The sequence below is a fragment of the Panthera leo genome, chromosome C1, assembly GCF_018350215.1.
Source record: "Panthera leo isolate Ple1 chromosome C1, P.leo_Ple1_pat1.1, whole genome shotgun sequence".
Taxonomy (NCBI): Eukaryota; Metazoa; Chordata; class Mammalia; order Carnivora; family Felidae; genus Panthera; species Panthera leo.
In genome coordinates this window covers 168,322,733-168,342,822 of record NC_056686.1, presented here as the reverse complement: position 1 = coordinate 168,342,822, position 20,090 = coordinate 168,322,733, and the positions used below count along the sequence as shown (strand labels likewise).

The window sequence follows — 20,090 nt, the reverse complement described above, 5'->3', positions numbered from 1 at the left end:
CCAGAGGTAAATGCTTTTGTTTGACATTGACAATATGGCCGAAAGTCAATCACTGTTAACCTGCTACCATCAACACCAGGGTAACATTACAAATGTGCGTCAAGAAACCTCTGCTAAATTGTCATTTCTACTACAAATGTATCCCAACGAAAATACACAATTTTTGATGAACTCTTACTCGTTGGAACAATGCCAAGAAACACAGGAGTAACTAAGTAAGTCAGATCAGTTTCCTGTCATACAAATTCAACACAATGTTTCTTTGCGAATGTCTAATGTCAGCCCTTTTACTGCCTTGAAAATGGTCTCAATGATAGGTGAGTCAATTTTGGAGACTAAGTACAATCTCAACTATATAGTATTAAAAAAATCCCTCTTTCATCCCTAACATATAAATGATGGTTACATTAGTATCATTCTATGTTTTTGGTTCTCAACCATCTCATAGCTTTATTCTAGTACAATAAAAAGTGTTAAGGGAAATGAGGAAATAGCATAGGGATTATTGCTCTTAGCATTTAATAGTGTTAGAACCTTGATGCTTGTTTGCATTTGCTTGGAATAAGTATCCAAGGGAAAATTAAGTTCTAAGCGGAGGTTACTATTTGCAATCCCAGAAGGGGCTCCTGGGAATAGTTTGGCTTCTTTGTGGCCGTAGATTTTCTGATGAAGTACACCATTCCCTAATGAAAACGACCTGGCACTGCTCCATAGGATAAAATTTGACCAACGCAAGGAACGTGATGATCAGTTTGGGAATGAGTATTTTAATAAAAGAAACATGAAACTGGCTATGCTTTGGCAGGACATACCCCCAAATATCTTGAGAGTCATTGTCCTGGCCCACAGATGATCCCTACCACGCTGCAACTGTGCGAGTTCCCACTGACATCACTAACAATGCTGGCATGGGGACAAAGACCTGATCCAAACGCAGTCACGATGGCTTCTGCTTCATTAGAGTCACACGAAAAACAAACCAACTTCCCTGCCCCCACCCTACCCTTCCCTACCACACCGCTGTAAAGTAAAACCTACCTGGAAACAGATCTCAGGCTCAGCAGAGCTACTCAATATGTACATTTCTAGGGAAGCATATAAAACAGGGATAGGAAAATAGCAATTGTAGAAAGGAAAAAGCAAATCTTTAAAAAGAATGACACAGTAAAAATGTGATAAATGTGAAATAAAGAAGATGCAAAATGCGGACTCTGCATTAGCCACATCACAGGATTGCCGAACATCTTAACTCTGTAACAATAGGCCAGCTAGTTCAGGAGGGGATCACATCTGCTTTTCAACCACATTTTATAAAAAGATACCAATGCAGTAAGATTTTCACTGTAGTGGTAATACTGAAGTTTACACATTCATTAATAAAAAACTAGTCTACATTACCCGCATAAATGCTTGATGTGTTCTGCAGTTAGCTACTTTGCTTGACACTTTTATGCTGCTTGTAATCACATCAGATGTTCCATTAGAAGAAAAGTAAAATCTTGATGGAGATTCTATCTTCCGGTTCACATCCAGACTCATGTTATAGAACAAAACTGCAAAAATGTAGAGAGAATTGCAGTTAATGCAAATAAGTACCTAAAAGCATTTATTATTTTTGAAATGAAAATAGTCAAAATGATATCCAGTATTTTCTTATTTCAGTGGCTTTTCAAAACTAACCTGAAATCTGGAAGACGACACATATTGAAAACACAAGTTGAAAAAATTGTTATATCAATCAACTTTTCTCTAGGTTTCTAGTTTTAACTGTTACCATCTTCAGGTATTTACTTAATCTTCCTATATATGTTTCAAAACTACAATACTAAAATTGTAACTACTCAGAAAAGTTCTAAGTTTCATATTTCTTTGGAATCCTTTTGTTCTTAGAATGTCCAACTAAAGAGCCACAGACAGAATACTGCACTCACGTATCACGTATCACTAATTTTATACACGGTGGGGTTCACTGTTGTTTCTGCCTTGAGAGGTTATTAATTTTTATTATTTTTCAAAATGAAAAGTGAACAAATTGTTCAAAAGTCAAACCTATATAAACAGTTCACCCAAAGACATCTCCTTTTCCAGCCCTAGACCCTGATTAGTCTTCTACATGTTTTTATTGGTTTCCGGTTTGACCTTCCAGTGTTGGTTTGTGCCAAATATAGACATCTTCTGAATAAATATTCTGGAAGTTTAGTAATATTTACTTCAAATACCACATAGTAGATAATCATCTGCTGAAGAATATCCTCAATAATCAAAAATATAAGGAAAATTAATAAGCATCCAAAAAAATTCCAAGACAGATATTACAAAGAAAGAGCGATTTTTTTTTAATCTAAAAGAATTCTTTGCAAAACAAGCTACATTAACAGTCTGCTGAGATATCGCTCATTATATAGGAGCAATGAATTCATAAGTGATATTTTAAAGAATTTATATAATTCCTGAAGTTTTCATTTACATCTTGGGAGTAACTTATTCTTTCGGAGCGATTTTATCTACTTTTTTCAAGGAAACATAAGGATAAAACCTGTATTACTCCTACAAGTTTCAAATAAATCTTTTAACCTGACTTTTATTTATAAAATAAACAATGAAGTCCCAATCAATTGGCTTCAAAATTACAATAGCGGAGATTCAGTGCCTCAGAGATGAAAGAGTAATTGAAATAGCCATCCACAATTCATCACCAGGAGTTCAGGCAAAAAGTAAAGGAAAAAAGGGTGAATAAAAATCCATTCACAGTAAGTGGCAAAACATCGGTTTTTATGAAAAATGCTTACCATGTGAATTATTTCTCCCAAGGACTCATTCTATGCAACTCTAAAGCTTGCTTTTGTAACAGCGCTGTGATTATTTACGAGTGTCATACATTTGTTTTCAAACATTTTTAAAAATATCTGGTCACAATGGAATCGGTAGTACAACAAAACGGATTTTACATAAAGGGAGATAGTCGTATCAATTCAACGTCTGTCTTTCAGCTAATCCATCAATTTGTCTGTGTTACTGGGGTCATGCCCTGAAAATGCCACTTCTTGTAACCAGGTTAAAGTTTTGCCCACTTTCCTACTACTGTATGCCTAGCCAGGACTTTTGCAGTGCACTATGAAAAGTGAGTCTGTTCTAAAGTAGATACACTAAGCTCATTCTATACCTCTCATTACAGGCTGATTCAGAAGGAGATTTCTATTACATATCCATAGTTTGATTCAGTGTATTTGCTGCCCTTTGTGATGTTTAGATGATGAGAGTCTGCAGGGCCATGAATACAATCAACTCTGGGTAGGTCCTGGGTGGCTCATGAAGTTTATCTAATTTTAATGTCCAGATAATAAACCCAAGTATGCCACTCTCCTACCATTGGCTAGTTTCATTAGTAGTTATTCTAATACTAGCTTAAGTGTAACATAATTAGGAACATAACATGCTAGAAAAAATTTAATGTGCATAAAGTCACATATATGTGATTTGAGATTAACCACAATTTTGCATGAGCCCTATCAATACTCTCTTCTCCAGAGCGGGCAACTGAGAGCTACCTATATAAAGGGAATGGACATGGCTCTCAGAAGCTGACAGTCATAGGAAATCCTCAAGAGATGTGTGTTACTTATGAAAATTGAAATCAACGTCTACGTTTGAGATAAGCTTCTTCACGCACTCAAAAGACAAAATATAAAGAGAACAATCTCCCTCTCAGGACTTCCAATTTAAGCCAGCTCCAGCTGTGAAAGGAGCCCAGTTAAACAAAGAAGAAGCTGTGGTAATGTTCTTTCTATTCTAAAGATATTTCATATATTAAGCTCAGTTTAGCTCACCCCAATACAGCAAGGTGATACTCCTGATTTACTTCTTGTCATAATTTTCAGAAAACTATATACAGCCTCTTACTGTTGCCCACTCATTGGTTAGAGTAACTTGAGAATCCAAAAGATGAGGCAGAAAGGAGTATTCACCTCTAAGGTGAAACAATGTCAGGGCTCAGAAGACGACCATGAGATTAATGAGTGAAGTACACACTCAGGGTAAATTCTGTAAGGCCATCCTTACCAATATAACCTGGAACCTCTTTGCCCTTGTATGAGAAACAGAGTGTTAGATCCATGCAAACAGAAGGCAATCCATTTTCAACACAGTCAAAATTTGTTCTATTTACTGACTCAGGATGTTTTAAAGAAGCTTCAACAATCACTACGGGTCTTGTCCTAAGAAGGAAATAAAATTAGCAATATTACTTTTCCTTTAGAAAAAAGTGGATTTGTTTTTTCAGTTTCCATTGACCAAGTAACTTCATGAAACTGCCTTATTAGTAGTAAGTGCATATATACTCAATTACATTTCTGTGAATGAATCAAGAGAAATTTTCATTTGAGTTTCTAAAAATACTGGCTTTGCCTGAGGATTTAATTATAATAGCCACGTAAGATGGAAATACAATCCTAAAGTTCAATAAAATTTCATAATACCAAGAAAAAGCATTATGAGGTCACCACCACTGCCAATTTTAAAAACTGCCTCCCATCATTTACAATTAAGCCCAATTGTCATTAAGCAGTGAAATGCATCAACCTTACCTCAGCAACACAGCAGAATCAGACCGAAAAGCACCAACTGCCACATCTGGAGGATGAAAAACAACAGATTAATGAACATCATTAGTCAAAGAGAATTGCTTTCCAGCCACAAATACCTACGTATCACCTTATGACTGTATCAAAACACTATTTACAGAAAATTAATTACAAAAGATATACTTACATCTTAGGATTCATTCCACATTTATCTGAGTCTATTCATCTGTAATAACATTCATCCCTTTACAATGTAAACAAATTTTATGATAAAAACTTATAAAGTTTACTAAAAAATTCAATGTTTAGACTACACATAGTCACCCAGGAATCTCCTCTCAAGGTACAAAAAAGTGTCTTTTTTTCCAGCACCTCATGTTTGATTTTCATGGGTGCCTTTCATTTTTTCAAGAACAAGCAATAAAATGTCAAGTAACTAACACGGTACAACTGACTAATTATTTGATCATTTCTGACCCATCCTTGCATTCAAAAAAGCTTTAAAAAGGAAAGAAACAAATTACCAGTAAATTAGGACTTTTCCATACCAGTTCTATGTACTTTGTAATAAGGCAACACCCCAATAGAGCTCATTTCAATTTATGAAATAGTCAATTTAATACTCACCTACATATCCATTATTATCTGCATCAATTTGTCCAGATATAGACTGTCCAAACATACTTAATGATTGGCTGATTTGAAGTCCTTCAATTCTCTGAAAAATCGGTAAGTAGGAAGTTTTTTAACACTCAAATATCTCAAAGAGTATCTCAAAGCAGCAACGATCTAGTTAAATCATGAGCCTTACAACACCTAGGCACATTTAGTAACAAAATGCATTTAAGTCAAATACTTGCATCTAAAAGAAATGAAAGTTGCCAGCTTGAGCTGGGCAGATAACATCTATTTTTTGCCAAGAAAAAAATCACTTTCTGACTAGAAAAAGCCACAAAGAGAAAATTATACAGAAGGGATCTTAAACAGTCCTGACTCTCTCTCCCCAGTCTTCTTTCAGGCTTTGTATTTATTTCCCTACTACTCAGGCTTATGATGAAAGCCACCCCATTTGGCCAGATTGCTTCCTAGCGTGTGACAACTGACATCAGACACGTGTTTCCTATTCCATAGGTCTAATTTCACATCCGGATAGATTTATTCGTGTCTGGCCACTATTCATACTAAGAAAGTCAATAGTTTTTACTAGACAAGTACAGAGGTTTCATGTTCAATATGGAGAGCCATTTACCTATTTTGCTCAATCAAGAATAACAGTATTAGCTAATATTTCCACAAAAAGATCTTTGGAAAAACTTTTCTTCTCTGCATACGTATGGAGTGTTTCCTATACACTGAAATATCCCGATTTATCGAAAGACAAAAGTCAAGTCTGAGTTAGACCAGGGAACTTTATTAAAAGCTCCCATCTTGCGGCTGCTTCCCGAAAGAATCAGAGTATCATGTGTTTGCTCTCCCTGTGCGACCTCCCTGAAACATGGGGCTTTAGGCACACTGCAAGACACAGTTAATCAAATCCACATGGGCTTATCTGAAAGAGTACGGATACTATCTCAGAACATAAATTTGATGGAATGCAGAGGAAATATTTTTTTTTTCAGTTTATTTATTTTGAGAGCAAGAGAGAGAGCACGCATGCATGTGTGTGAGGGAGGCAGGGGCAGAGAGAGAGGTAGGAAGAGAATCCCAAGAAATCACGACCTGAACCGAAATCAAGAGGTGGAGGCACCCAAGAGCCCCCAGAGGAAATCCTTACTAGATTAAATACAAACTAGAATGGATGTGAACCAGAACTCCTAGTTATGGAGAAAACATGTGATTCCAAAGAGTTATTAATGACCTTCAAAATGAGACCAACTACTGTTATTACAAGAAAAAGGGTGAAATAGAATACATTAAGTACTTGAAAGAGGAAATTAAGAAAAATAAATCTACGTTAACCCTGGAAGTTTCAGGAACCGTTTATCATCAATGCTTCTCTTGAAAGCAGAATAGTACCCTACCTGTGAGAACGTTGGTGAGACCCCATCTGCTCGGCCGTTGTAAATATAAATAGCACCTCTCAAGCCATCTTCCTGTGGAGCTCCAATTGCAACATCTGTTCAAGGATTTAAATGGCAGAAAAAATGAATTCTTAATAGAAAGAATGCAACTCTGAAGACTTTCATGCTACTTAGTTCATATCACATATGAAAGTTCCTTATCAAGAAATGAATACTCACTACACAGAAAACAAACACCACAAAATGCATCCGTCATCATAACAATGTGCAGAATGGTATAAGACAGTCTGTGCTTGGAAGACGAAGAGCAAATGGCTCTGAAAGACACTCTAGTAATGGTTAAGGGCCCAGCCTCTAGAGCCAAACCACCAAAGCATGACCCCCAGCAGGGGCCTCTTCTTAACCTCTCTGTGTCTCAGTTCCTTCACAGATAGCCTGGGATCATGAGAGAACTCACCCTCAGCATAGGACATAACTCATGTACAGTGCTTAGAGCAGACCTGAGCACATAATAAATTATCATCTGTGAATATTATAACCATAAGAGTCCTTGTTTTGAGCTCTGGGTTTTACTTTATTTGCAAAATGACCTCTAAATTCCTGTTCTAATGAAAGTAATTAAGGTATTTGTTAAGAACATCTGTATCCACCCACCCATGTATAAACATGCAAACTGGATTTTGGAAACTGAATTTGTTCTGTAAAGTAATGACTACATCATCTTTATGACTTTATGGAGATTCGTATCAGGTTATGATGCCAAGAGAAAAAATAAAAGAGTTCATCAACTGACATAAGCAAAAGAAAACAAACTAGGAATGACATGATTGCTTAAGGGCCATAAATATACAACACATAGGAGAAAAATAATTTTCTACAGCTGCAAGAGCATTTCATTAGTTTTACATTTATTTGGGTTTAGTCATAGGTTCATTTACATGCAATGTTTTCTTATTACTTTCATAGAAACCCAAAATACAGAAAGTTTGCTTTCATGATAGTCAATACTTCTTAGTTTATCAGATCTGAAACCTTTTTAACAGCTACGGTGGTAATTGCTGACTGCTAGTTCAATGAGAATAAATACCTCTTTGATATGATTCTATGCCAAATGCTGTACAATTTCTAATAGCATCTAAAAGTAAATAATAGACATAATTTATATATATATTGTTTAAACATAATAAGGTCGCGCTCTTTTGACTTGTGCCAGTTATTTTAAATCCTCATGTGCAATAACACCCATTTGTTGATTTATTCAGTGGAAAACTATTGAGCACCTACTGTATTCTGGGCATTTGACAGAAACCAGCCATACAGGAGAGGGCCATGAAAAGGGAGTGCGGTCTAGCACGGAAGAAGAGAACGTAAAACCAGAATACAAGCACCACATATGAGAAGGTGGTAGAAATGAGGAAAGGCTTCACATAGAAGAGGACACCCAAGCCAAGATTAAAGTAGTGACAGGTCATAGCCAGGTGAGAAAAAAAAAAAAAAAGGGGGGGTAAAGGCAGTTTAGACAGAGACAATAGCCTGCATCATGACAGTGGACTAAGGGGCAGCATGGGACACAGGAACAATGGCAATGAGTTTGAAATAGCTGGAGCCATACCTGTGCAAACTAAATACTCACAGGTACATAAGGGGAAGGAGTGGGAAGGAAGAGAGAGAAGGAGAGAGGAAGAGGGAGGTAAGGGAAGGAGTGGGGGAAAGCATTCCGTGGCCACTGAAGGCAAGACCTGTCATGGATCTCAGTAGTCAGGGTTGGTTTATACTTCAACTACTATGGCTACATCATTAGTAAACTAGAGTCCTGGATCTTCATTCTCGATGATACGTAAAGCTAACGAGCCTGGGGCTATGAAGCTGTTGACACACAGAAATTCTCGCGATAAGTCACTAGCACTAGTGATGTAAGGCACAAGTCTTGACACAATGCAGATGTGCCCTTTCAAATGAAATATAAAAAAGCCCAAATCAATGTCATTTCAAGCAGAAGACTTGTGGACTATATTCAGTTTTTTCCTTTCTTATATATAGATCCAAATTCTTATTTCCTATGATTACATTTGGATCTGTTACAGAACATACTAAATGTTAGCAAACGTTACAGGAATAAGGAAAATACGTATTATTAATAATGTTTTTTTCATGCCTATCCAAGTCAGTTTGGGACACAACACATAGAGCAAAACACTGACAATTTTTAGAACATTTTATTTCATTGTTAGTGCAAACTGTAACAATTATTAGCATAATCAAAATAATTTTAACATCAGCTAACAATGGAAATAAACACAATTTTATTATAATGCAGGCACTGTAAGTAGGGGCTTTTCTCATGTAACTTTTAAACGTTATCAAATAAGTACTTTTTGATTCCAACTTGGATGAGGAAACTGAGGCACAGAGTGTAACTTGCTAAAGGGCACAGAGCTAAGATATGAAGAAGCTGGGATATAAGCACTGCGGTCTGGCTCCCAGAGCCTGTGTTCACCCATCAACCATGCTCTACGGAATCATGAACACTACAGACTATCTCCAGTGTTTTCCTCTCCTGCAAACTCCTGCAGTCAAAAGAACTGCTCAATTAATGATATGATAATATATCAACATTTCAGGGGCACATAAATACACAGCTTATACTTCATTATGGCTCTGCTTAAAAAATATTCACACATACAGTCTAGAAGTCAATGCTCAAGGTGAAAAAACTTAAGCCAAAATATAAGTGGTTTTTCCGTATCAATTTTATGGATGAAATCCAAAATGCTGTCAGTTGTGTCCATCATGTAGGTTTATTCATGTACCTATTCCCTAACTTCCTCACACTCTTGATGAGATTTTTATGCTGGACTCTTGCCAAATTGGTTATCTCCTTAGAAAATGGCCTGCATTGCTTTTCTAAGTACACAGGAAATTCAGCCTGATTTTTCCTATTGAATTAAAAAAAGAAAAAGGACAGGATATAATGAATGCAAAAATAACTTGTCTCCTCTACAAAGCACCACGAAAGTGTGAATAGTAAGGACTTTAAGTCTGTTTGCATCTATGACTGGACGTGGAAGGAAAAAGAACAGGTGAGATTTTCATCCCCTTTCTACAGAATCCCACACACTGCCATGAACAAAAAGTAACTTCACCCATCTACTCCAGAATAATTAAATAAGATAGAAGATGCGGTAAAGAATAGGGAAACAAAGAAATACAAGACAAGGTTCCTTACTTTCCCACCTAGGCAGATATGGTAGAGAAGAATTAAAAACCTCAGTGAAGAAGTACAACACGCTGAGCCCACTTGCAAATCAGCACAGTCTTGTTAAGATCGAAAACGTGCAAAGTGCTTACTCATTGGCAAAAATAAAAGGCTACCTTGGCCATAAAAAAGAAATTAATCCTGCCATTTGTGGTAACATGTATGAACTCAGGGCATTTTACTCAGTGAAATAAGTCAGAGAAAGACTAACACGGTAGGATCTCACTTTTACATGTGGAATCTAAAAAAAAAAAATCAGACTCACAGAAACAGATCAGATTGGTGGTTGCCAGAGTTGAGGGGTAGGGGGAATTGGGTGAAAAGGTCAAAGTACAAACTTCTAGTTCTAAGATACAGTTCTGGAGATGCAAGGTACAGTGTAATGACTAGAGTGAACGATATTGTATCATCTATTTCAAAGTTGCTAAGAGAGTAGATCTTAAGTTATCACAAGGAAAAAAAATTAACTGTGAGGGAATAGATGTTAACTAGACGCAAGGTGGTAATCATTCTGTACTACATCCATATATTAGGTCATTCTGTTGTATACCTTCAACTTACACGATGTATTTCAGTCACATCTCAATAAAACTAAAAAAAAAAAATTAGAACTGATAAAGTAGAAAAAGATAAACAAGCATGCACTGAAGTGAATCAGCATTAATAGAGTCACTAAATGTAAATATGAGGTAAATTATAAATGAAATTGTAATAGCACAAAAATATACTGAACTATGAGAAATAATCATTTGAATAGAATCCTAAATCATATGATCATATGTGTTTGAATAGAACACATAAAACCATTACCTTTAGGAGTCAAGAGCCGAAGACTTTAGGACACAAAGTGCTGTCTGAAACCTAGGTTCTCACATGCAGTCTGGAAGACCGCCTCGTACCCCCAAGGTCTCTCCTAGTTCCTCTTCCTAAGTCTCATGGACAGAACACTTTCTGTCCTTCACACGCCACTGGAAAACTGCCTGGGATTCTCCTCGCTACAGGAGTAATGTCCATGACCTTTTCACCACTATATCTGATTTTAAGAATTCAGGTTTGTCATTGACATTTTGATGCCACCAAAAAAAAAAAAAAAAAAAAATCACTTCTCATGTGCACTCACCCATGTTTTATTTTAGTACATTCAAAACAGCAAATGGTTTTCCTCAAATGTGTCAATTAAAACAAGATGTATAAGGAATCATAACAAAGTAAGTATCTTACTGAATGATTTTCTTTTTCAAGGAAAGAACTGCATTATCTCATAATATCTATGAAATGTCAAGGTGCATAAACATGGCTTTATCCATAGATATTTATTAGGTAAATTCCCTAAATTTCACCACTTAAGGTTTTTTTAATGTCTTAATTTTATATTCCATTTGATTTTAAAATTATAGAAAAGGGTGTCACTATTTCTTTTATTTACATTTATTATGGCATATACTCTCCACCTGGCATGGTACATCTGACACCAAGTAAGTGCTCAATAAACATCAGAATTGCTGACTCTTGTGAAATACAGCATAATAAAACCTTATAGAAGTTTTAATGTAAAGCTTACATGTAACCATAACCTTAAAAATATATACTTAATTTCCTTTATTTTTAATAAGATAGTAAAACTCTAGAAATGGTAATATTTGTGTACCAAATTATACTCTTACATTTAATAGAGTCCATATATTCAATATGTGATATCTATTCAATGTATATTCAAAGTATTCAAAATATATAGTCAGTAACCCACTAACTTTCTTCTTGAAGACCAACACATTTTATTTTTTTAATGTTTATTTATTATTGACAGAGAGAAAGAGACAGAGCATGAGTGGGAGAGGGTCAGAGAGGGAGGGAGACACAGAATCTGAAGCAGGCTCCAGGCTCTGAGCTGTCAGCACAGGGCCCAACGCAGGGCTCGAACTCACAGACTGCAAGATCATGACCTGAGCCAAAGTCGGACGCTCAACCAACTGAGCCACCCAGGCGCCCCAAAGACCAACACATTTTAAACAATTAGAGTAAAGCCTTTTGGCGTAAGAGGTATTAAAAATAAGCGAGAACTTATAGTACTCCCTCATTTATTTCCTGTATCCAACTCAGTTTCAACTTATTACCATATACCAATTGCTAATGATTACATTAAGATAGACAATTCTGAGCCCTGAAAATATCAAATACTTATTTGCTGAACTCTACAAATTGCACACCCTCCTTTCAAACCCATTCATCATCCTATGCACAATTTTACCAGACTTGGTTACCATTCCGTATTAGACTGACAAAAGTAAATTTTAAGAGGAAAGGCTGGTAGACACAGGTATTTCAACAGCAGGGCTGATATCCAGGCAATAGGCACAGTTATGACAGAACTATCTAGTGCATTAGGGAGTGGCTTCCATATAAGTTGGTCAATAGCCAATATTACTGGGTCTGCCAGCTGTCCCTCACTATTATTGCTAAGCGTGCTCTCCTGCCATTTACCAAATCATCCCACAACGTAGCACCTGAACAAGGGATGCCTGGCACAACGGGGTCTTCTAGAACCCTGCTCCAGCTCTGCAGCCAGCCTCTGTTGGGTCTTGTCAGTGTCTTTACTGTACATAGAGTTAAATAGCCTGGTCTAATGAGTCTGCAATCAATTAAGAATAATTAACCAATGAGGAGAAGTCAGGTATAACACCAAAAAGAAAATGAGCTTAGCATAACATTTTGGCTCCATTTTCTATAGAAAGGCAAACAACTTAAAACTCCAATCATATTATCTTCCATGTTCCATTTTAAAAGCAGAAGTCAAGTACCAAATTAGATACTTTTCATTACCTTCAAAGCCATCATTATCAAGGTCTCCAAGATTAACAATAGATTCCCCAAATCTTGCAGCATATTTGTCACTTCCAAGGAGCTCTGTTTCCATTTCGTTCATTACTGCTCCCTAGACAGAAAAGGGGGGAAAAGATGTCATTATAACCCTCTCTGACAACTTTACACATGATTTACTGTTGTAATTGGATATGGATTTTTTCTAATGCTTCAAACAAGTTGGACAAACTACAGACTGAGCTTTAGTACACACATCTCCGTTCCATTCAATAAATATTTATCAAGTATGTCAACACATATAATAGTATGATTAGAGCTCAGAGGACATAAAAATTGTCGAACTCATGATCCCTGGCTTTGAAAATCCAATAAATCATTTTGATAATTCAATTTAGCAAATATTTATTGAATTCCTACTAAAGGCAATGCACTGTGCAAAGAGGAAAGAGGCGAAGGAGGACCAAGCAGTGTGTGTAGGAGACAGTCTCCCCTTCCTGAAGAAGCCCAGTTACATGGAAGGCTTAGCACGAACATGGAAATGACTGAGAAGCACAGACTGCTTTGTATTATCAAGAACAGCATATCTAACTGTAAAAGCAAGGAGAGATTTCATAAGAGATGGTATTCAAGGTGGCTACTGAAGGATGGACATAATTTTAATATGCAGAGAATACAACCAGCAAAACAAATTTCCAAAGAATTTGGCTGTTATGAATGGTATGTAGAATGAAGGAGACAAAAACAAAACAAAACAAAACAAAACAAAAAACTGAAGTGTCATGGTGTGGAATTTTGAATACTGAGGGAAATTTACTTCCATTTAGGGAACAGGAAGCCACTGAAGGCTTCTGAGTTCAGGAGTTGGCACAACGGAAGCTAGCCTTGAGCCTTATCCTAGCGGCAATGAAACATGGATTGGTCAACTGCTACCTCTTAAGTTGAAAGATGAGTTATTACAAGGAGACATTCAGGGGCACCTGGGTGGCTCAGTCGGCTAAGCCTCTGACTTGAGGTCAGCTCAGGTCATGATCTCACAGTTCGTGAGTGTGAGGCCCTCATCAGGCTCTGTGATGACAGCTCAGGGCCTGGAGCCTGCTTCGGATTCTGTGTTTCTCTTTCTCTCTCTCTCTCTCTCTCTCTCTGCCCCTCCTCTGCTTGTGCTCTCTCAAAAATAAATTAAAAGAAAAAAAAAAAAAAAAACAAGGAGACGTTCAATAATGTTACAATAATGAGCCACTGCAGTAACAACTGTCAGACCTCTTTCTAAACTCTGTCACTCCTTTGTACTAAGAAAAAAAAAAAATCCATGCACTCATCATAGATCCTTTCCTCTTCTTAGTCTCTTCATCATCCCCTAATCACACAGGTTGTTTCCTTTTGATTATGAAACACCCTTCCACTTTTATTTTCCAACCAAACAACTCCTAAACTTAAATTCTTTACTCTCATGTTTGTGTCTTTTTTACACTTGAGGTCTTAGAGGTCAGAACTAAGATTATTCTCAGCTATTTCCATAGGTTTTGTTACATTTCAGATATTTGCTCAGTGTTTTTTTTTTTTAATGAATCATCTCTGCAGACAAAAATCACCGGCACCGAAAACAGAAATTATTTTATCAGGGAATAAGGGATGAAAAAGCTGGACTCCAAGGGAAATCCTAATTTAAAGAGAAGGGAGAATGGGCTCCAGAGAGGACGAGAAGGTATAGACCTAAAACAATAGAAAGGCACTAAAGTTCCACGAAGAGGGTTTCAAGAAGTAGTGATCACTCTTCAAGTATTCTCCAGTCAGAAAATGGTGACCTCTGGTGACCTCTAAGAATTATTTTCGTAGAAGCAGGTGGAAGCAAGATTCATTCAAGTATCATTCTTCTTTCAGTTCATTCAGAAACAATTACTGAGCACCTATTTCTTCAGTCCTCTTTCAAACCCTAAAAACACAGCAGTAGAAAAACACTTCCAGGAGAAGATCAGACAGTACCAAGCCAAACTAATATATTGCCAGGCAGTGGTTAGTGCCATTTTAGAGAGGTAACAAATAGGAAGTAAGAAGGGAACAAAGAAAGAATAATCTAGGTCAGAAGGGTTAAAAACTGCAATCAGTTATGAAATTACCCCATGTTCAATAGTGGTGCCTCCAGGTAGGAATGAGGGAAGAACAAGAGGGTAGCCTAACGGGTACAGCTCCTTCCTTGCCCTTTAAATCAAAGGAACACACTTTCATTTGTTTTTCCCATTAGGATTGCTTAAGACTTCAATGAGGAAAAAAAGATCACATACTGCCTTATTGTAGGTGTATAGGATTACTTTTCAAGCTGTTTTCAAAAAGTTTGGTTTATAAACAAAAGTATGCATGATGAGAATGTAGCTAGTATAAGATGACCATTTATGAGTAGGGAAATGTGAAATATCTGTGCAAAAAAACCTAATGCTTGATATCACTGTTAAGGAGATATGCATGATCACTTTGTCGATGATATGCCTTGACTATTAAATTTAAGTGGAAACACAGTCTAGGGAATCCCAATTAACAACTTTGCTGCTCTGTGTTCGGAACTTTGAAAATCTTTTAACTGTGTAAGACTATTCACTCTCAAATCAAAGTGTTTAGGCTAGTGCTTAATATAGGACCTTATCAAATGCTCTAAAACCATTGATTAAGACTACAAATACTTTCTTGAAACAGATTTTACTTTGTTGAATCCTGACCAAAATTGCTGTGCCTTAAGAAATTAGTCACTTTTCTCACAATTCCATTCTTTCTCTTAAATCAAAGGAACAGACCAAGAAGACTCCATCAAGGCCCTATCTATTCTTTGTTTTTATTTAATGCCAAGAAGACAGACTGGCAAGATAAGGTCAACAGAACTCTTTAAATTGAATTGTGAAGTGGTTAGTTTCTACTCCACAACATCTCCCATAATTTATAACTCAACCAGAAGCAGTAATTACTTGTACACCTACTGTATCTACTTTGGAATGAACTATGCCCATTTTTTAAAATGAGTGTTTATTTTTAAGAGAGAGACAGGGAAAGAAGGACAGAGCATAAGCGGGGGAGGGGCAGAGAGAGAGGGGGAGACACAGAATCCAAAGCAGGTTCTGGGATCTGAGCTGTCAGCACAGAGCCCAATGTGAGGCTCAAACCCACCAACTGTGAGATCATGACCTGAGCCCAAGTTGGATGTTTAACTGACTGAACTACCCAGGTGCCCTTTATATTCTTCAATTTTTTTTTTAATGTTTATTTCTGAGACAGACAGGCACAGAGTGTGAGCAGGGAAGGGGCAGAGAGAGAGGGAGACACAGAATCTGAAGCAGGCTCCAGGCTCTGAGTGGTCAGCACAGAGCCCAACATGGGGCTTGAACCCACCAACTGTGAGATCATGACCTCAGCTGAAGCCAGACACTTAACTGACTGAGCCACCCGGGTGCCTCCCTTATATTCTTATATCAAGAATATCATCTACATAAATTGTGTAAATTAACATTTTATCCAAACACACCTTGTTTCCTATTCTTTTCAAATAAATTAAAAACATTTTCTACTTTATCTTCTACTTCTGATAATATTTGTAAGCAAAGACATTCACTACGGAACCAATGATAAATCTACATTTTGAGGGATAGATAAAAATCATTCTTTCAAATGAGATTTGCATTATAATAAAACTAAAAGAAACTTTACTTGAAATTCAAGAGGTCAGTAGAAAAACACCAGAACAACTAATCTCCTACTTCTGGAATGTCAAAATGGGACAGATTCCCACCCACCAGAATGTTCCATTTCATTTTTAGAGCATTAGTACAATAGCAGAGTTTCTACTTTCATCGGTAAAATAAGCCTAAGAATCTATAGCCTCAGAAGCCTAAACTAACTTCAGTTTGTATCATAATACCATAGACGGCCTGCAGCTGGTGAGTGATTGGACTTACTGAGCCAGAGTTGATATACACAAACACTCTGCCTTCCTCCCTGATGATGCTCTGCATGGGAGCTCCCACGAGGAGGTCTGAGAAGCCATCTGCGTTGAGGTCCACGGCACAGACAGAAGCTCCAAAATAGGAGCCAAGCTGCCCAAAACAAACCAGATCCCGTCACTAAGAAAAGCAGCAGGGTGATTCACGAAAGCCCTCGGTGATACCAAAGGTGGAGACATTACCTTTTTACCTTTCATTTCATGTAAGATGTTTAGTTCTCTGGCCTCGATGCTGAATATGTATGCCTGCAATTAGGAACAGAGTTAGAAAAACTGAGACTGCTATCACGTTAAAAAAAAAAAAAAATCCTCAGGTGATCAAAACATCAACGTTCACAACTTGTAACTGCCCAAAGAGTTAAAAAAAAACAAAAATCCTTTTGGGTGTAATTCAAAAGCTTTAGGGAACCACATTCACATTAATATGCCTTCCTTGAACTATCTTCTCAGGGACTATGGTCTTGATCCCTTAGAGCACAAAGTGCTGTTTGCCTCACTTTCCAAAGTAAGGCTCAGAAAAGTTTAGTGATGTCCACACTACAATGGAACAAAAACCCAGAACCAGAAAGAACATCTGATTCTTTCTGGTCTTACACAAAACATACAGCTCGCTCAATATCCCTTCACCTAGAAAGGGTGAATATCCCTTCACCCTTCACCTAGGAATATATTCCCTAGACATCTTGAGATTTTTTTTTTCCAAAAACAATTTACTCACAAGAAAGAAAAGCCTCTGGGGCGCCCAGGTGGCTCAGTCGGTTAAGCGTCAACTTTGGCTCAAATCATGATCTCACTGTTCATGAGTTTGAGCCCTGCATCAGGCTGCATCGGGCACTGTGCTGACAACTCAGAGTCTGGAGCCTACTTTGGATTCTGTGTCTCCCTCTCTCTTCCCCTCCCCCTCTCACACTCTCTCTCAAAAATGAATAAATGTTAAAAAAATTTTTTTTAAAGAAAGAAAAGCCTCAATTTGACTTTCAGAATTTTCCTTTAAGCTTTTCTGTTAAATTTAATCTAAAAGCCATACAACTTTCACCATGAAAGGCAGTGCACAGCTCATCACTTTTAGTTTTCATTCCTTAGAATTTTTGCAGTTTCTCCTTTAGTATCTCATTCTCTCATGCAGTTTCCTTGAAGTTTTGTCAAGAATTAATGTAAAAATGTAATTCTTACTTTACCAATCTGTTCATGTTGAGGGGCTCCTCCAACTACTTCGGTAGTATGCGGACTCCGAAAATGACCAGCTCCAACTGAGTAGCCTTCAAAGAAAGTGGACAACAACCATGGGAATCATTATTTGCAAGGGGTAAAATAGATCATCATAAATCCATTCACAGAATCAAATGAGACTGAATTCCAAAGACTACACTAAACGGTTTTAAGAATATTTAGCATAGCAATATTCAAAACTGTTCATTTATCATATGCTTTAAGCAATTATTAGTCTGTGTTATGAAGCTAGGCACATGGCTTTTCATTTCCAAGTCCTAGAAATTAAAGAGAGCACTTTTACATCTGGTCTGTTGGTCTCTATGTAGTACCAGAATATGCTAGCTTCTAGTATTACAAGTGAAATATTTTAGAGATCTAAAATTTAACATGTTAAACTTTAAGCAAAAACTCCCTAAACTTCAACTCTTTCACCATGGAATCTTCCTACAGTGATAAAACCGTATGAGGACACAAATGGTAAGATATTTTGTTATAAGACAAAAGGCATAATGCTAAGTTATATTTCTTATAATACTTCAAGATATACTTCAACCACAAACAAGTAAATGTTGAATTGTAAGCAAATTCCCTCTGTTTGAAAAAGAATTCTTGGGGCGCCTGGGTGGCTCAGTCGGTTAAGAGCCCGACTTCGGCTCAGGTCACGATCTCGCGGTCCGTGAGTTCGAGCCCCGCGTCAGGCTCTGGGCAGATGGCTCAGAGCCTGGAGCCTGTTTCCGATTCTGTGTCTCCCTCTCTCTCTGCCCCTCCCCCGTTCATGCTCTGTCTCTCTCTGTCTCAAAAATAAATAAACGTTAAAAAAAATTAAAAAAAAAGAAAAAGAAAAAGAATTCTTCCTGTATGAATGGGAAAAAATAACACCGCTTTTTCTTATTGTAATTATTTCTGAGTATAGGTTGCTTACATTTGAAGCACATATGATTAACAAATCTGTATTTTCTAAAAAGCTATGGGAAAAGCAACCCTTTTTACTGTAACAGGAATCAATGCTGAGAAATCTTGGGTTTCTGTAGAAATACAGACTAATAAAGTGTCCTACTACACAGGATGAAGAGGCAATGGAGGGGGAGGAAGAGGAGAGGAAGGAGAAAGACAAGAATAAACTCTGGGAAATATTTTCTAAGAACATATGAGGCTAAGGTCAATGAGCTGTTTTTAGATCCGTATGCTTCATAATGTTACTCATTGTGTAGAATGCTGTCGATAGCCCCACTGACTTTCAGCTGGTCCTTTAAGAAACTACACTTACTCATACATGATTCAATGAATTCGTGTCGAATGCCTATAAAAGTTCCTTGGTGGGCGCCTGGGTAGCTCAGTTGGTTGAGTTTCTGACTCTTGATTTTGGCTCAGGTCATGATCTCACGGTTTGTGAGTTTGAGCTCCACATTGCTGTCAGCACAGAGCCCATGGAACCTGCTTGGGATTCTCGCTCTTCTCTCTTGCTGTCCCTCCCCCACATGTTCATTTTCCTCTCTCTCTCTCTCTCTCTCTCTAAAATAAATAACCTTAAAAACAAAAGTTCCTTGGATACGGTAAGCACTCAATAGATGCAACCTTTACGATAACATGTTTACTGCATCAAGATACAAGCTTGTAAGAGTAAACTAAACCAGTTCTCTAGTCTAACAAGTAAATATTAATATTTAACACATATAATTACAATCATTAAGTTAAAGTTTCATCGATTATATCCTTAAAGTGACAGTTTATGAATTCTTTAATTGCTATTGGCCATTTTGATCTTTTGAAGAGACTAGTAATCATAAGTAAGAGAAATAGTATCTATAAGACCTAGAGGACTGGAGTTTGTCCATTTTTACCGTACCTAAATAACTTCCAAATTTTACTTCATTATCTTTGTCTAAAAAAGCCTTGTACTTATTTGTAGTTATATTGTAGACAAAAAGAGAGCCAGTCCAATAAGATGATCCTGGGGCTCCCATCACAATTAAATCCTGTAAGAAAAAAAAACAATTTATCATCATTTCAAAGTTTAATCCACTCAAAACCTCCTCCAAATATACATTTTAAGTAGTGACAAGAATACATTTTGATAATACATTTCTAAAATCTGAGCATTTTATGAATTTAAAAAACATATCAGAAAAAAAGCCAGAGAAGCTAGCTAATGAATTTTCACCTACAAGCACAATCTCATAGAAGAAACTCTCCCTTCACACTCATCAGTGAACCTTAAAATT

The 20,090-nt window shown here is 37.0% G+C and overlaps 1 protein-coding gene across 2 annotated transcripts in view; it reads right to left on the bottom strand.

Annotated features, from left to right (window-relative positions):
- The window catches only part of ITGA4 (integrin subunit alpha 4), a 90,517-nt gene that overhangs the window by 47,737 nt on the left and 22,690 nt on the right, over positions 1-20,090 (bottom strand). The window contains exons 6-16 of one of the 2 annotated variants that reach the window (XM_042949310.1): positions 19,715-19,844; positions 17,830-17,915; positions 16,840-16,902; positions 16,613-16,750; positions 12,678-12,789; positions 6,602-6,696; positions 5,208-5,298; positions 4,584-4,629; positions 4,170-4,214; positions 4,060-4,084; positions 1,440-1,553 (exon numbers count right to left, since the gene is read on the bottom strand). In XM_042949310.1, the coding sequence (XP_042805244.1) occupies positions 1,536-1,553; positions 4,060-4,084; positions 4,170-4,214; positions 4,584-4,629; positions 5,208-5,298; positions 6,602-6,696; positions 12,678-12,789; positions 16,613-16,750; positions 16,840-16,902; positions 17,830-17,915; positions 19,715-19,844 (849 nt within the window). In that variant the 3' untranslated portion in view covers positions 1,440-1,535. Of the gene's footprint in view, positions 1-1,398; positions 1,554-4,059; positions 4,215-4,583; positions 4,630-5,207; positions 5,299-6,601; positions 6,697-12,677; positions 12,790-16,612; positions 16,751-16,839; positions 16,903-17,829; positions 17,916-19,714; positions 19,845-20,090 lie in introns of those variants that run through there. The other variant, XM_042949309.1, reaches the window with a different exon arrangement.